The 14974-nt window shown below is 36.9% G+C and overlaps 1 protein-coding gene across 1 annotated transcript; it reads right to left on the bottom strand.

The window, feature by feature from the left end:
- Positions 1-12173: 12173 nt before the first annotated feature.
- On the bottom strand, positions 12174-12887 carry LOC122028555 (ferredoxin-like). The gene has a single exon (XM_042587400.1). The coding sequence runs from the start codon at positions 12800-12802 to the stop codon at positions 12362-12364; it is 441 nt and encodes a 146-aa protein (XP_042443334.1). The 5' UTR covers positions 12803-12887; the 3' UTR covers positions 12174-12361.
- Positions 12888-14974: the final 2087 nt, after the last annotated feature.

Below are 14974 nucleotides of genomic sequence, written 5' to 3'. Positions count from 1 at the left end.
GAAAAAAATATGAATTAACATTGGCTTCCAAATTTCAATTAAATCAAAACATCAAAAGCAGTACAAAGCAATAAAAAGTAGTGTGACAAGTAGAACTATAGAGGTTTATCAATTCTGTATAGGATCATCAGTTGCCAATAATATGCAAAATGCCTGTAGATTTACTAAACAGGACCTCCTTATTAAACATATAATAAAAAATGGAAAAAAACCTCATTTTCAATGAAAAAAATAATGTAATGATATATAAGAAGTCTCCTTAGTTAAGTTGGACATCCTCTTTTGAGTAGGACTTCCTCTTTGATTCCCACGTGATTGAGAACCAGGAATCCTAATTAAAGTGTTTTGGTATTTTAGTCAGATTGAGCCTCACTTTGACTTCAACAACTCTAAATATATAGTGCCTAGCACAAACTTCATCAGATTATGTACTCATCTATGCAAACCATATTTTTAATCAGTCTTCATCAGATTATGTACTCATCGATCCGTGCCATCGAGGAATGACTAAATCATGAGAAAATACAATCAGGGGAGGGGGAAAATTGATGCAGTATGAATCCGGCAAAATGGCTAGTTCGGAAAATAATCAAAAATAAACAAAATCTTATTCTAGAGGGATGGAAGAAATTTTACCTTTCTTTCTTCCGTTCCTCCTACTCTCGAATCTGCTCTGCGAGGAAGGAACTAAGATCGAAGGGTTCAGAGGAGTTGAGGAGCCGTGAGAAGATTAGGAAGGGTAAGCTGACTTTGATTTTTTTTTTTTTTTTTTTTTTGAGCAGACGACATTTCAAGAAATAATAATAGCATCGAATGCACATTTCATCTCATCCATGTGCCATAACACCACAGGAAGAAGCCAGAAACTGCACTCGTTTATATAATTAGACCACATGTAACACACTGCCATAAGATCATTAAGTAGGATTTTTTAACATGCTTATACAAACTTCAAACTGTTCATTTGGCATGGAAACAGCTGCTGACTCTGATTCTATTCTTCTTTTTTATCAGATTGTGTAGCAGAATTTTTATGAGGTTCCACAAGAGACTCTGTACCTGCATTTAAACCATCAACATTTTTTGAAGCAGGCTTGTATGGACAAGCAGCTGGCACCCTTGCAGGCTTTCTGTATTCCCAGCCGAAAAGCCTGTAGATCTTACCGACGATGAGATCGAAGAGCAGAGGCAAGGCGTTAACGACGGGGATCAAGAACAAAGGCAACAGGCACGCAATACAGACCATCCTGGCGATTGTTCCGCTCGGCGTCTACACTCCGCTGGATCTGCGTCGAGGGCTCGAGAGATTTGAGAAAGGATAAGCTGACTTTGATTGAGGAGATGGGGAAATGCGAGATTAGGGATCTCGACTTGGAGGAGTTGGGCCGGCGTGAGGAGTTTTGCGTGAGGAGTTTGGGTCGAGATTAGGGTTCAGAGGAGATCACGCGGCAAGGAGAGGAGAAGGCGCTCGTGGAGAGGAGAAGGCGCTCGTGGAGAGGAGTGGAGAGGAGAAGGCGCTCGTGGAGAGGAGAAGGAGAGGAGAAGGCACTCGTGGAGAGGAGTGGAGAGGAGAACTCGTGGAGAGGAGTGGTGAGGAGAAGGCGCGCGCGCGTTGAGGGTTTAGAGTTTAGCAAAGCGAGGGCTGCGAATTTATTTTAAGTGAGTTTAGGGGAAACATACACAACACTTTAAAAAACGTTTTTTAAAAAAATGTTGTCTTTGACCATAAACAACAACACTAAAGACAACACTTCATTAAAAATCGTTGTCTTTAGTAAAAAGTAAATACCATAGACAACGCTTTTCACTAAAAGCGTTGTAAAACAAAGAACGACAACGTTTTTATTAAAAAGCGTTGTCTATTGGGTGTTGTTGAATGCAAAAATTCTTGTAGTGATACTAGTTATTTATGGAAATAATACCAAATATAAGAGGCTTACGATTCTAGTATTTCGAATATGTTTTTCGATGTTGTGTTTTTTTGTTTTATTTTTCCTTGTGATTTGATTGTTCTTTTCGGTTAACCTAAAGTTATTTTAGGAAATTAAATATTAGCTTTCCATAAAAGGTTTTGTCTAGTCGGTGGTAGTTGCTCCCATATCCAAGAAGGTCGTGTGTCTCGCCACGTCAGTACTGGGAACCAATTATGGAAATTAATATTTAATGGAATTAATAACTTAAGGTGATTTGGGTCGAACGTGTTAAGTTCCGTAGGAGACCCAAGTCAAAACCTAAAAGAACGAATAGATTAAGTTTTGGATCAAACGTGTTAAGTTCCGCAGGCGATCCAAAATTTAATTTAAAAGAACACATGGTAGCTAGGAAAAGGTTCAGACCTTTGTACAAAATTTTTGTATAGTGGAACCTCTAGGTTTTCCGAGTAGCAACCAACAGAAACCACATATTTCTCTTTTCCCATTGCAATCCTTCTATTTAAGACCACCCTCATATCTCCCCCAGCATTGGTATAGTTCCTCTTCTCAAAACTCCACATAGGCTTTGGCCTATTTCCATTACTATAGCACTCCTCCTCCGAATGGCCCAGATGTAGACATTGAACACAATACTTCGGGTATTTTTCAAACACGACTTGTTGCATTCTTGTTTAAGTGCCAATTCCAATCCAAAACTCTTCTACCTTCAACTTCAACAGATCTATCTCAACACAAACTCATGCCATAGACAATCTTGATCCATGAGCCATGACCTCATCCAGTTTTATGGGGTTCCCTACAATCCGAGCAGTAGAAAACAAGGAATTCTTGTTAAACATGTTAATTGGCAAATCTGGAAATTGTATCCAAATCAGAACAATTGAAGATTCATCCATATATGAGAAATAAGGAGACCATTTAAAAATCCTCCGTATCTTCATTGGAGATAAGATGAATGAAAACATATCTTGAACGCAAAAACTGAAGATTATAGAAACTAGAAAGGCCCAAATTCTTAACAGATTGCAACACCACAACATAAGATGGCCTTTGGCCAGAAAACTTTCCAATTAAGGAGTAGCAATAGGGTTCAGCCATACCAGCGACCTCCTCTTCGCTGTAGAAGATGCCTGGCTTGTTATTGTAGACTGTGGTCTGCTTGAAGTCCTCACCAACATCCACGAAGCTCTTCTTGATGGCACGTGGAGAAGCCGGCCTCAACACCGCCGCATAGGAGGATAGGCAGACTTTGTCTGGGGCGTAAGGGCTTAGAAGTGGAACCTCCGGCGTTTTAGGAGCAGGAATAGACTAACATATCATTCATATAAACATGTTGTATATTGTTAACATATAACAAACTGACATGAATTAAATAGACTAATACTATTCATACATAATGACAGTAATAATAATAGAACTCTAACAAACTATATAGACTAACACCACTCCCACTAGGATAGATACTAGTGTAGTGGCCAACATAATCCCTTCAACTTGGACTCATTTGAGGCAATCTTAGATAGACCAACTTCAAGATTTTTAATTTGACCTATCATCAAAACTTCTTCAGAATCCTCCTCAAATTCTTTAGGAACCTCCTTTGGAACCATCTAAAATTCTTTAGGATCTTCCTCTAGGAACTCATGGTGAAGTAATCCTATACACAACTATGCATATAAGATTCTCCCTTTGGAGAGCCTCTATATTTGGTATGCTACCACCTTTGGATTCTCCAACAGTGAATGAATCAACACCCAGATCCTGTAATTATCCAAGATTGGAAACTCTTCTTGTTCGAGTTTCCAAGACTGGTAAAATAAGTCAGATCCGTGTCATCTATAAATTAAAATTAAATAAGTCAGTACAAAACCAACTAATGAGTACATAACCAGCTTAATTCAATTTATACAGGCATAGAACCAATATAATTAATCAAGAAAAAAAATCTTCTTGATTTTCAATAGCCTAAATTGACTGACTCATTGGATTGGTCTATTAGGAATCCAGATCATGAGCTCTATCTAATGTCCTTGTTAGAACTAATCTAATTGGACATGGATCTTCTATACCTATGTTATGTTATTATTTAATTTAAGTCCATTTAAGCTAATCTCAGACTTACTAATCAAACTCAAGTCAGTTTGATTAACCCAATGTCCATGGGATAAAGTCTGACCGATTAGAACAAATCTAATCTATTTGATCAAATTTGACCTCATAGAACAAATCTGGTCATTTGATCATATCTGGTCCAAGCCCTATTAAATCAATCCAAATCGATTCTGGTTTGGATCATACTAGTTCGGTTAAACCAACTAATGGTTTGAACAAGTGTAGTGTCTGAAACCACTTATTTAATTAAGGAGGTTTATTGAGTTAGGTTGCAATTTAATTAGAATTCAAAATTATTTAATTACGGGGTTCATTTGATTAGTTAAGAAAATAATAAGATATAAATATATAAAGATTTTATATTGACTATTCATCTAATTAATACCTGACTAAAATATAAATAATATATTAATATAAGGTATATAGAATAAATAATAAAAATAAGAAAATTATAAGATTCATATATAACATATAGAAGAAAATATAATATATCAATTATATATATATATATAAAAGAAATTTGATCCATATAAATAATATACTATAGAGTATATAATTTAAATAATAATAAAATAATTATAAGATTAAATGATAGATGATAAATAATTAGTTTTTAATTTATGATTTATGAATTACATATGTATATATATATATATAGGAAATTTAGATTTGTGAATTATATTAAGAAAGTAATAAGATACAAATATATAAAGACTTAGTGTTTATATAATTTATGTGTATAAATTATCCATCTAATCAATATGAATATGAAATATAATTAATATTATATATATATATATATATATATATATATATATATATATATATATATATATATATATATATATATATATATATATATATATATATATATATATATATATATATATATATATAGAGTATAAATTTAATATATCATGTGTATGATAATTAAGAAACAATAATAATGGATAAACTTAGTATATAGGAATTAAAGGACTTAGCATTTAGGGATAAATTTTAGTATCTATAAATTTTAGAAATTATTCATCTAATTAATATATAAATAAAATATAGATAATATATTACGTAATATAAAATGTATAATATAAATTTCAAAGAATAGAATTAAATAAGGAAAATATAAGATTAATATATACAGAATGTGCACATAATAAATTAAGAAACTATAGTATTATAAATTATACATTATTATGACTAAGTAAAATATATATGGAATTATATAACCATGGATATAGATTTATATTTAGACTTAGTATTTAGTTTTATAAAAATAGTATATAGGACTTAGCATTTATAAAATTTATCTAGTATTTAAATAAAAGTATAAGAATTTGTATATCAACTTATATGCCTCGTGTGTATATACGCAAATGTTGGGTTCTACTCGGAATTCCGTTCTATTTTCCCTGTACAAAAATTTGTACAAGCACAGAACTTTTCCTAGCAACTCGTGTGCTTTTCTGAAATTAAACTTGGATTGCAAACGAAACTTAATATTATTAATCCAACTTCAACTCATGTGTTCATCAAAAGTTAAACCATATTACAGAAGTTGATTAAATATCTATTTCAAGGATTGGCTTATATGTCGTTGGCGAGGACCTCGGCCTTTTTGGGTATGAGATCATCCACCACTTCCTAGACAAAGTCTTTCTAAGAAATTGAATATTTTAACTCCTTACAGTAAACCCTAGGTTTAACTATAGAGACCTCAATCGAAGCACAAGATCGCTAGCTTCTTGTGTTGGTATTTCAGGATCCATACAAAGGAAAACTAAACTAGTACACAACAGAAATAATTAACTAGTTATACCTTTCTTTGTAGCTTAAAGACTTCTTGATCTTCTGTTGTATTCCTCTCCTCCTCTTGGATGTCGTGTGGGCGACGATCTTCCAAGACAACACCACCCGAACCACTTCAATTGCCTCCCAGACTTTTGGCCACCAAAGGGATGCTAGAATAGGGAACCTCCTTCTCTTCTTCTCCTCCAAGTATCTGGCCACAAGAAGATGGAGCCTCTTGATGAAGCGGCCCTTGGTAAAGGAAACAAGGGGAGAATAGAGAGGGAAGAGGGCCGGCCACACAAGGGAATATAAGAGAGAGCTTAGGTTATGTTCTCCGATAAGACACCATCTACCTCTCTTTTATAATCCTTGGTGAATGCAAAAAAGGAAAGATTTAAAATTAAAACCTTTCTTTTAATTCCTATTATGTGTGGACGGCCCTTATTTGGTCAATCAATTAAGGAAAAATTTTAAATTTAAATCTCTCTTTTAAACCATTGTGGATGGCTACAAAAAAGGAAAGATTTTAAAATTAAAATATCTCTTTTAAATCCCTTTGTGGATGGCAATAAAAGGAAAGTTTAAAAGATTAAAATCTCTCTTTTAAATCCCTTGGAGGATGGCTATAAAAGGAAAGATTTTAAAATTAAAATCACTATTTTAAATCCCTTGGAGGATGGCTATAAAAGGAAATATTTTGAAAAATTAAAACTCCCTTTTTTAATTCCTTATGGTCGGCCCCTTGCTTGGGCACCAAGCAAGGCTTGGCCGACCACCTCTTGGGCTCCAAGCAAAGCTTGGTCGGCCCTTACTTGGGCACCAAGCAAGGATGTGGTCGGCACATTACTTGGGTAAGAAGTGGACTTGGTTGGATACAAGGCTTTATACATAAAGGCTACAACAGAGACCTAGAGGAGGAATTGACTTTGTCCTCCTGATGAGCTTGAGCTCCCTGTGTTATACCTGAACATCCAACTCAAGTTCATCAATAATAACTCATACCACTAAAGAGTTATTATTGAACTACCGCACCAATCCCATATTACATTATGGGCTCCTTCTTTTTATGAGTGTGTTAATCTCCCTGTGTTTAAGATATCGAATGCCCATTAATTAAATGAGTTACTGACAACTCACTTAATTAACATCTAATTCCAAGAGTAGTACCACTCAACTTCATTGTCGTGTCGGAACTAAGTCCACCTGCAGGGTTATATGACAATCCTTATGAGCTTCTCAAGGGGATATCTCATCCTAATAAATAGAACATAGTTTCCTTCTATAATCAACAACACACCATATAAATAATATTATTTCTAACTTATCGGGCCTATTGATTTAACGAATAAATTTCACCCTTTGATAATTTAAAGAAATAAATACTAAGTACATGTTCTTATTATTATATCGGAATTAAGAGTACGCACATCCATAATAACAGAGGTTATGTTCTTTTATGCAGTCAGTAGAAAAGGAACAACCTCAAATGGTCCTGCTCTATACACATATAGTGTACTAGTGTAATTTTATAGTAAAGATAAATTAGTACCGAATTACACTACAACCATTCCAATGATTTTTCCCAATCCATCTTGGTTGTGAGCTTCTATTTATAATTTATAAGGAACTAATAACATGATCTTCTGGGTGACACCACACACCATGTTATCTACAATATAAATTAAATGGACAACTGTATTTAACTAAATGCAGACATTTAACCAATGTGATTCTTATATTAAAATAAATGTTCATACAAAAAGTTAGGCTTTTAGTATACATTCTAACAACCTATAAAATGTATATCTTGTAGATAATGACTAAGAACTACAACATTATCACATGCAAATTATATATGTGTGTGTGTGTGTGTGTGAAATTTATATAATTATGGATATGAATAAAGGATAGGGATAAAAACATAGTAAGAGGTTTTATATAAAATTTAAAGGAATTAGAAATTTAGACCAATTTCTAAAACTTCCACATTATATAAAACCCTCACCTAGAACTCCACCTTGCTTTCTGGTTGCCAACGACCCTAAGCCCCCACCTCATCAAGTTGCACCGGCTCCATAGCTCCAATGGAAAATAAGAAGAGAGGGGTAATAGTTAAAGAATCAAAGGCATGTTCTCAACCATGTTATTGTTTTATTTAGCTTCTATGTCTTATGAATTTCGGGTACCTTAGATTGGGTTGATGTTTCATAGATGTTCTGGAATTATGTCGTGACCTTACTGCTTTTGGTTCTGTTGTGGTGTAAATTAGCCTTAATGGGTGAATGAATTTCACTTCGATGTCTTCTGTTTAAATGTATAAAATTTAGATAGCTTTCATTACCAATTTACAGAACCCTTTTCGAATCAAAGGTGAATTTCATAAAATTTTTATACCACTGACTGATGAATCTGGAATTATGTTGTGATCCTGCAGCTTTTGGTTATGTTGTGTGTAAATTAGCCTCAATGGGTGAACGAATTTTACTTCAGTGTCTTATGTTAAAATGTAGAAAATTTAGTTAGCTTTCATTACCAATTTACAAAACTATTTTTGGATCAAAGATGCGTTTCATATGATTTTTATACCACTGACTGATGAATCTGAAATTATGTTGTGACCCTGCTGCTTTTGGTTCTGTTGTGGTGTAAATTAGCCTCAATGGGGAAACTAATTTCACTATGGTGTCTTCTGTTTAAATTTAGAAAATTTGGTTAGCTTTCATTACCAATTTACAGAATCCTTTTCGGATCAAAGATGAATTTCATATGATTTTTATACCATTGACTAACGAATCTGGAATTATGCTGTGACCCTGCTGCTTTTGGTTCTGTTGTGGTGTAAATTAGCCTCAATGGGGAAACTAATTTCACTATGGTGTCTTCTGTTTAAATTTAGAAAATTTGGTTAGCTTTCATTACCAATTTACATAATCCTTTTCGGATCAAAGATGAATTTTATATGATTTTTATACCACTGACTGATGAATCTGGAATTATGCTATGATCTTGCAGCTTTTGGTTCTGGTGTGGTGAGTTTTAAATTCTATTTTTAGGGGTTATGTTTAGGTATGTTACATTATAATTTGTTCTATACTTGTAGTGGTTTTCCTTTAGAAGATAGGCCAGTTTTCTATGCTTAATTCAACTTGCAAATTAGTAACTTTCAAATTCATGAATGTATGTTTAAATTTTGTTTTTAAAGGTTAATTATTATGATGTTTCACTTCAAGTTTCTTCATGATTTACTACTTGTTTGCCCTTAAAAGTTAGAGAACTTTTCATGGTCAATTTATAGAGTAGGACTTCCAAGTTTTGGATTCTTTAAGATTTGGGTTAAATTCTGTTTTAGGGGTCTAACTATTATGTTTTATTTTGGTTCCTGAAGTTCATGCATGTATAGGTATTTTAAATGAGGTTTTGGTTTTTATTTATGCTCTACTTATCATGATGACTACACATATATACTACATCTAGATTTCGGACCTCTAGATTAGGTAAGTTCATGTTGCTTCTTGCTTCTCATTATGATAACCTCAAATGCATAGGATATTAACCCACTTATGATGATGCGCCTATAATGTTTGCATTCCATACTTATGTAGTGATCATGTCTATGTATATGTTTATGTGCATGCCTATGTAAGGATTATGTTTAGGTTTATGTACATGCTTGTATTCATGCCTATGTAGTGATCATGATTATGATTGCGCTTATGTTTATGTTTATGTTTATGTTTATGAAATGAAGTGGGTGGTTGTAACCGGGGACCTAAGCCCGAGAAGCGTACCAAATCTTTTTATAGGCTAAGTTCTGAACCAGGGACCTAAACCGGTGGATTTTGCCAAATCTTTATATGGGTTAAGTTATGAACCGATGACCTAAGACTGGGGAGCTTGCCAAATCTTTTTATGGGTTAAGTTATGAATCAGGGACCTAAGCTTGGGGAGCTTGCCAAATCTTACTTGGGTTAAGTTATGAACCGGGGACCTAAGCTTGGGGAGCTTGCCAAAGAACCCTCATGAATTGGATGGTGGAATGAACCAGGAGCCTAAGCCCGGGGAGTGTGCCAAAATCATGTATATATGGGTAGGGGATTCATTCTAAGGAGCGGTCCCCGTCAACCTAGCTAGGGTAGTTGTCTGATCAGCAACTTATGTTACGGTACTTCTATGTGCAACCAAGCCACCACCACGATACGTTTATAAGTACGCATGCAGATATGTTCAAGCTATGTTTATGTTTACGCCAATGTTTATGTTTATGTTTATGACTATGTTCATGCTATTCTTATGCCTATGCCTACGGGCATGTTTGCGATCAAGTCTATTATTATGCTTAGTTCATCTACCATGCTTATCTCTATGTTGTCAATCTTATATCACTGCCTGTGCGTATGTTCATAGTATGTTAGTAGAGAGATCCCAAGTTACCTTGAATGTGGTCTCCCCTAATACACTAGAATATAGATGTTAACTACTACTTAATATAGTTTTGAATATGTTGAGTCTCTCGACTCACAGACTTTGATTCTTCTTTTCAAACAATGAAACCAATGAGGCAGGAGGCGTTGACCAGTGAGTCAGCTCAGAACAACGACAATACAACCCGAAGGCCTTCTAGATTAATTCCGCATTTAGCTATGTTTATTTTTCTTCAAGTCGTTTATGTAATTTTATTTGAATCAAGAATCGCTATGGAAGTATGAGTATGTGGCATTCGCAGTTTATGCATTATTAAAAAAAACTAGGGGCGCTACAACAAGATCGAGGTCTAATTGAATCATCATGGTCTGATTAAATCAATCAATGATTTAAATCAAATCTGGGTCTGATTGGACCAATCTAGTTTGGTTAAGTCAATTAATAGTTTGAACCAGACCTGGGTCTAATATGAATTAAAGTGGTTCAAACTAGTTTAGTTTAGTTCAGTGAACCAGATTTGTTTTAAGTCATACCCAACCAATTAATTAAATCTAGTCTTAATTAATTAATTAATATGATATGCAATGCAATAAAAATAAATTACATTTTATTAATATACATTTAACATGCATTAATAACAAACATTATTTTGTTTTTCACGAAACCACATCTTCTGTCCAACATTGAGGCATGTCTGCTTCTTCCGCTGAAGTCACGTCCATGAGCACGCTGATGTTGTTTCTGCCGCCCCATGCAGTTGCGAGGTTGCCGACTACTACAATCAACTGTCGATCTTCTAGCGCCGTTTCTAGCGCTAGCCAGCCAAGGATACCTATGGTTATCCTCTCGACTTGGTCGCTGGTGTTTTACGACCATTTCTACGTGACAAACACATGGTCGACAGCAGTCACCAGTTCTTTTTCTCTGAAGTGAATTATATTTCCCAACACCTGGCGATGGTGGCAAATCGGGACACTGTCGCGATTTCGCTTTCAATGACAGCTCCATTAGCGATGAACATGTGCATACTATTTGAACAAATTTAAAGGTATATTTGCACAAATCTCTTGGCTTATCATTTTAGGCATTTCAATATAACAGATTTGTGTATTTTGCCTACATGCACATATCTATATTTGTGATCTTGGCTTATCACGGTAACAAATCATGCAAGCAAAAAGATTCATCGTGCATTCTTAGAACTAAGGCAACACTTTCATACCATTGTTGATAGTTCTAAAGCATGAAAAATATATAAATACAAAAACTGTAAAACTCACAGTGATCTCCCTTAATAAATCTTGATTTTCGCTTTTCGTACAAAATAAAAAACAACTCATAGTGATGCTCGGAGAAGAAGATCGAAGAAGATATCAAAGAATAATTTGTCGTCGGAAGAACGATCACGAACGGATCAGAAAGCTCTTCAAGATTTCATGAGCCAAATCCCTCTCTACCGGATGTTCTACTTGTCAATTACTTGCTCACTCTCTTTTACAATCTTGTGAACATGGACGAATCTTGCACATATACCTTTCACCTATGGAACAAACCCGACTTTGCACAAAACTCGCACACAACAAGCTCCCGCAAAACTCCCCTTTTCTTCTTTGTCTTAGATGCATATATATATTAGAGGAAGATGACTCTTCCTCTATTAATAGAGGAATTAAATGCGCTAAATGATGAAGGAGAAAGGATGCCCCTTCATCTTCCTAACTCCAACACCTTTAACATTTTCCTTTGTACATGTGGGTTAGGCATCTCCTGTCCGATGTCCCATAATCTCCATCTTGTTGTCTTTAGATCATCCATTCATAAAGACTTATCATCCAGTTCAGTCTTCCATCTTAGCAGCAGACTTCAACTGCATGAACATGAGTTGGAAACTTGAACAGCAGCAAATGTACATATATATTCTAGTCAATATATAGCATTTTTTGTTTATTGATAATTCAGCTATTTAGCTATTTGAATAGACCATGAAACATTCATGCAGCAACAATCACAGCCGATCCCAGTTGATCGAGAGACGTACGACATTAATTAAGTTGCAATATGATATCATAATTAAATATGTTCCCGTGAATATGCTAATTAATCAATTAGCCAGTGAGCTCGTCCTCCTTGTGGGTGTAGATGACAACGTCACTGGTAGGGTAGGCTACACAGGTGAGCACAAACCCATTCTGTATCTGGTCGTCGTCCAGGTAGCTGCCGTCCGACTGGTCCACCACTCCTTCCACCACCTTACCGGCACAGGAGGAGCAGGACCCCGCACGGCACGAATAAGGCAGGTCGACTCCTTGTTCCTCGGCCCCGTCCAGGATGTACACATCGTCGTCGCACTGGATAGTGAACTCACCGTCGGGCGTCACTAGCTTCACGTTGTACGTTGCCATGGCGCGCACCCGCCCGCGCCCCAACTCCACGCCGAACAGAGGGCGAGGGCGGGTCGACAGCTTTGCACCGGCGAAGCCCCGCCGAGTGAAGCAAAAGGAAGCAGCGCCGTATAGGGCCGAGGATGCTGCAGCAGTGGCGGCCATAGCTGGAGAAGGAGCAAGCTAATGGAAGCTATTGATTACGAGAAGAGTGGGCAGAGCAGGAAGGGATAAGAGAGCGGCGGAGGGGCTTAGTCTGGACACGTGGCGTAGATTCCTTGAATGGCTTATCTTCTGGTGCAACCTATCTAAAGAATCTGAGGCCGTGAATCGCTGGAACCTGATAACCAATTTCGTGTAGACTGTCACTTCCGCGTGGAAGACTTACATTCGCTAGTACGATTACGAAGGGATAAATTATCTTAGAAATGAATACCGGCCGAGAAATTTCAGATGTTTCTCATGTTGAATATTGGGATCTTAAATGGATCAAAATAATTTAAAGGAAGGAAGTCATCAATTGTTGAAATTCGTAATTGACTTCAAAATTGAAATCTACGATTCGCGTAGATAGATTTAGACTATTAATTTGCTCAAAACCGATTAAGGGTGAATGAGAAATTAAAGTTTAAAGTCAGCCCAAAATAACATTTATTATTCATTAATAAAGTGCATGAGAGAATAGTCTCACATCAGAAATTCTCGATGTGTATTCTCTACTTATTAATGAAGATGTGTTAATGGAGTTAACACAAAAATAAAAGGACAAGTTACCCCTTAGCCCAGGGCGAGCAGGTGCTCGCACCTGTGAGCCCGCCACCCGCCACGTGTGCACGTGCGCAATGGACGCTTTGTAGGCGCACTTTGCACTAGGAGCTTAAATTTATGCTCCAGGTGACATTGCAGTGCCTACGTGGCACTCGGGTGACGTGTCAGGCTCGTACCTGACGTGGCAGCACCTATGCGGCATCCTCGTGGGCAAAGGGAGATGACTGGACAGTTGACTTAGGGAATGGATGGCTACCGTTGATCAAATAGGTATGATGGATCGCTTGTGATGCGATCTAGAGCGTTGGATCGCAAAGAGTAACGATCTGACGGCCTGGGATGAGACTTGATCTGAAGCATCGAATCAATGGATCCAGATCCGATGGCCGATGACAATAGGCGGGATCTGAGGGTCACAACTCCTCAGATCTGATGGATGAGATTGAAGTGGGCTTGGTGAAGGGTTACAACCCTTCAGAATGGATGATCTAGATCGATCCAGCCCAAGGAACACATCCACTCACCCAAAGGACAATCAACCTCTTCATTCAGTATAAATAGAACCCTCCAGATGATGAAAAATTCACTCAGTTCACTCAATCCTCTCTTCTCTTCCTCAAGCATTCATCTCATCTTGTGCATTCAAGAGTCCAAGAAGTCTACTAGAAGGTTCGCTGGTCTCGGAAGTCGGAGTGCTACGATTCCGAGACGTTCGTCGTCGTTGTATCTTGGGAACGAATTGCAACAATCCGTTAAGCACCGTAGCGGAGCAATATCGTTTACAGAGATAGTGTCGAACACTAGCCTCGACGATCAGTTTGCATACTCCAGAAGCTACCCGGGGATCAACAGTCGTAAACGATATTTCCTGCAAACTGATATGGCTACCAACGACATTCCGACGACCGTTCTGACCGCCATTCCGACAACCATTCCGCACGGAGAAAAGCCGGAGAAATTCACCGGAACCGACTTCAAAAGATGGCAGCAGAAGATGTTGTTTTATCTAACAACGCTAAACCTTGTACGATTTTTGCACGAAGACACGCCAGCCGCTACGGAAGGTAGTAAGGCTGCTAGCGATGCGTGGTCTCATAGAGATTTTCTGTGCCGCAATTATATACTCAACGCCTTGGACAACACGTTATATAACGTATATTGTTCTCTGGAGACGACAAAATCTTTGTGGGAATCCCTTGAGAAGAAATACAAGACCGAAAATGCTGGATTGAAGAAATTCATCGTCGGTCGGTTTTTGGATTTCAAGATGGTGGACTCAAAAAGCGTCTCATCTCAAGTCCAAGATATGCAATTAATACTGCATGATCTGGACGTCGAAGGCATGAAGCTGAACGAGACATTCGCAGTTGCTGCGGTAATTGAGAAGCTCCCTCCGTCATAGAAGGATTTCAAGAATTACCTAAAGCACAAGCAAAAGGAAATAGGGCAGCAAGATCTGATCCTGAGGCTACGAATAGAGGAGGATAATCGAAAGTTATCCGACTCCAGAGGAACCAAGCGGACTATAGACGAAATGTCCAACCTGGTCGAGCCGAACGCCAAAAAGCC

Source organism: Zingiber officinale, chromosome 10B (genome assembly GCF_018446385.1).
Source record: "Zingiber officinale cultivar Zhangliang chromosome 10B, Zo_v1.1, whole genome shotgun sequence".
Lineage (NCBI taxonomy): Eukaryota > Viridiplantae > Streptophyta > Magnoliopsida > Zingiberales > Zingiberaceae > Zingiber > Zingiber officinale.
Note: the sequence above shows the minus strand (reverse complement) of the source record. Positions and strands in the feature narration are given on the sequence as shown.